This window comes from Thalia democratica, chromosome 8 (genome assembly GCF_965202585.1).
Source record: "Thalia democratica chromosome 8, ktThaDemo2.hap1.1, whole genome shotgun sequence".
NCBI lineage: Eukaryota > Metazoa > Chordata > Thaliacea > Salpida > Salpidae > Thalia > Thalia democratica.
The window spans coordinates 47,424,355-47,427,812 of NC_139172.1; the positions used below are offsets into that span (position 1 = coordinate 47,424,355).

At 32.2% G+C, this 3,458-nt stretch overlaps 1 protein-coding gene across 1 annotated transcript; it reads left to right on the forward strand.

Annotated features, from left to right (window-relative positions):
- Positions 1-1,024: 1,024 nt before the first annotated feature.
- LOC145843266 (cullin-3-like) lies at positions 1,025-3,061 on the forward strand. The gene has a single exon (XM_082950730.1). The coding sequence runs from the start codon at positions 1,025-1,027 to the stop codon at positions 3,059-3,061; it is 2,037 nt and encodes a 678-aa protein (XP_082806856.1).
- The last annotated feature ends 397 nt before the right edge of the window (positions 3,062-3,458 follow it).

Below are 3,458 nucleotides of genomic sequence, written 5' to 3' on the forward strand. Positions count from 1 at the left end.
TTAATAATATGTTAAATAAGGATTAAAAAAATCGAGATGACCAAGTATTTTCAAATATTGTTTAAAACTACTCCGGTCAGATTTAAGTCTTTTTGTTGAACTTTAAAGATATCTTAGGATACATTTGAGTAAGGATAGTTTTTTGACTTGAAAAATGACAATGCTGTTTATTGTAAAACTGATACATAATTAAATATTCTTTTATAAATCAAGTGTAGTTAAAATTTTTAAACTAAGTTTTTCAAATGATGTTCAAGTATGCCCCAAGCTTAGTTTGTAACTTTTTATTTTGACAAATTTAGATCAACTAATCAAATTATCCAATAACTACGCCTATGTTTAGTTAAACGCTTTGAAATTATGGTATTTTTATGATTTTTTGAATAATGTTTACTAAAATAACAACAGGATATAAAAGTTTAGTGTCAACACATAACAACTATTTGCAGCTGGTAGTGCTTATAGCAACAACATTTACAAATAACATTAATAAATAGGGTTTATGAAAAGTTAGATGGACAAGACAGATTTTTTTATTTAATTGTAACTAAAGGTAGTTGATTTCTAATATAGAAAATAACAACAAATTATTAATTCTGTTATTTTTATAGTGAAAAATAGTTGAAAGTTATTTCAAACGATCAAGTTTATTTTAATTTTTATACTAAGTTGTTCAATATGTTGTTCAAGTTTACCTGAAGCTTAGCTTGTAATTTTGAAAATTTATTTTCTATATCAAGTTTGGGGTTATATAAAATCAGAATAATTTAAGGTATTTTTAATCCTAGTCCTTTTTCATTAACTCGTGAATGAAAAATCGTTGTTCCATATTCATACATAAGATTTTTTATAGACAAATATGTTAATTTTTTTTAATAATAAACCTTTGCATTTTATTCTGGTACAGAGTATTTTTTTTCATATACTTAAAATTAAATTAAGTTAAATGTACATGTATTAGTAGAAACTTAACTTTTTTCTAACTCATTTTGAATTTTTTTAGAGAGTTTAGTTGTAAATAAAAATGGCAGACCAAATTGTCGATAAATACAAGAGTTGTGATGACAACAGGCTCGGTGAAATTATTTTCGATGAAGGCGACCTGAAAAAGTTTAACACGGAGTACTGGCATCCTGAACTCAATAAGTACAAAGATTTCAGGCACGAAGATTGTATGAACAACTTGAGATTGGGAACGAGACATCATTTGAAGGTAAATTTCGAAGACAACGAGTTTACCGACGGTGATACAAACATGTGGTACAATTCGTACGACTGCACACACCACCAACACGCTGAAGATATGTACAAAATGTTTGTGGAAGAAGTTCATAAACATCTTGTGGAAAACGTTTTGCCGAAACTCCTACCGGTTCAAGATGAGAGCTTGCTCCAAGCACTTGCTTTTAACTGGAACACCTACAAAACAACAATTGATAATTTCTCAGAGCTTTTCAAGCATCTTGAGCTTTGGATTCAAGATGTTCCAGAAGACGAAGTGCCAAAAGACGGAATTAAAAAGATTGGCTTGAAAGGGTTCAAAAAAGAAATCGTTTTGAATATAGATATCAAAGAAAGGTTGAAGACAATTCTTAGTCAAACTACTGACAATCACAGAGCTGGCATGGAAGTTAATTGCGACGAAATAAAGACTCTTTGTGACATGCTAGTCGAGATGGAGTGTTACGAAGAAGTTTTCGAAAAAAATTTCTTAGACCAAGCAGAAGAATACTACTTAAGGGTCGCAAGTAAAAACATTGTTGACATGTCGTCACACGAGTACGTTGTCGCGGTCGAAACTTTAATTGCAAACGAAAAAGCACGCACTGGTTCGTACGGTAATGAAAAAACTACTGATAAGACCAGAAGCGTGTTACAGAAAATTCTCATTTCTGACAAATTGCAAGCAATAGCTCATCGCGAAGGATGCGGTGGAGTTCCGAGAATGTTCAAAGAAAAATCGGAAGAACAGCTCAAGAGTGTGTACAATACTTTCAAAAGAGTCAAAGGTGGACATAAAATCATGCAAGACTGTTTGGCAAGTTATGAACTAGCAGCAGGTGAAAAATTGTTGGAAGAAACTGCTATACCATCACAAGCCGCGAAGAAAGTCTACGGATTGGTTGAGCTGAAGAACATTTGTAATAGACTTGTGACCAACTCCTTTTCCGACAACCATGAGTATAAGCTTGTGGTCGACGGCACCTTTAATAAAATTGTCACCAACAAGAAAGTCTGTGAACACTTGTGTATTTATATTGACATGAAAAAAATTAAATTTTACTCAGGTCAGGAAGAAAAAGAGATGGAAACAGTTTTAAATCACTTCGAGACCATTTACAGAAAAATAACCGAGGAAGTAAAACCTGATTTCAACGCAGCGTTTAAAAAGTATTTGTGCAAAAGACTCGTGAGGCCCAAATCTCCATACATGGCCTATGACAAAATTATTGTTGATTGGTTGAAAGAATTCGGCCACCCGTACGACTCAAAAGAACCGATCAAGATAATAAAAGACTTCGAGGCGTCCAGAAAGTTGAACAAAGCCTTCAGGAAAGAAGGAAATCCTTACAGAGATGTTAATTCGACTTTCAGAGTAGTGAGCGCTCGCACATGGCCTGCTTATAAAAGGCTTGACGCAAATCTTATACCTGCGGTTGTAAGAGACAGCTTTGAAAGATTTCAAAATTTCTACCATCATAGAGCGGAGGAGAACACGTACAAGACTTTGAGAGTTTTGAACAAGAACTTTTTAGCCGAAGTAAGTTTAGACTTATCAGTCAAGACATACACTCTGCAATTGTACTCATATTACCAGATACCAGTTATTGAGCTTTTCAATCAGAGAAATCAATTTACTTTCGAAGAGATGTTAAACGAAACTAATTTGTCGGAAAACGATTTAACGGAAGTACTTCGTTCTCTAACATGCGAGAAATCCAAAATTCTTTTGAAGAATCCTTCTGGTAATACTTACTCACCCACTGACAGCTTCACGGTCAACCAAGGTTTGGATCATGAGTCCGACAGGATCTACGTCCAAATGCTTCCGAAAGCTTAAATTTTGCGGAAACAGCGTTTTTAGTTATAGGTTAAAAAAAATATACATGTTCATAGTATGTATAAATAGTGATATATGTTCTAGTTTTTGATTACCTTTTGTTAAATGAAAATTCCTAAAATAAAAAACATCTTTATATAAGTAAAATAATTTGAAAAATTTAGCAGCACTTATACTTAAAGCTTTGTTAAAGGCTATGTTAAACTTTTTAAAGGCAGATTTTGATTTTGAAACGTACTTTTTTTTTTTTTGAAACTCGTTTCTTGTTCTATGTCTAAGTTTTTTAGGTGCAAATAAATTAGTTTAGATTACTAAAATGTTTTGTGTATTTTTTTAAACTTACATTAATCAGATTTAAACTGCTTATTTATAATATAGTACTTATATGTAGATGAAA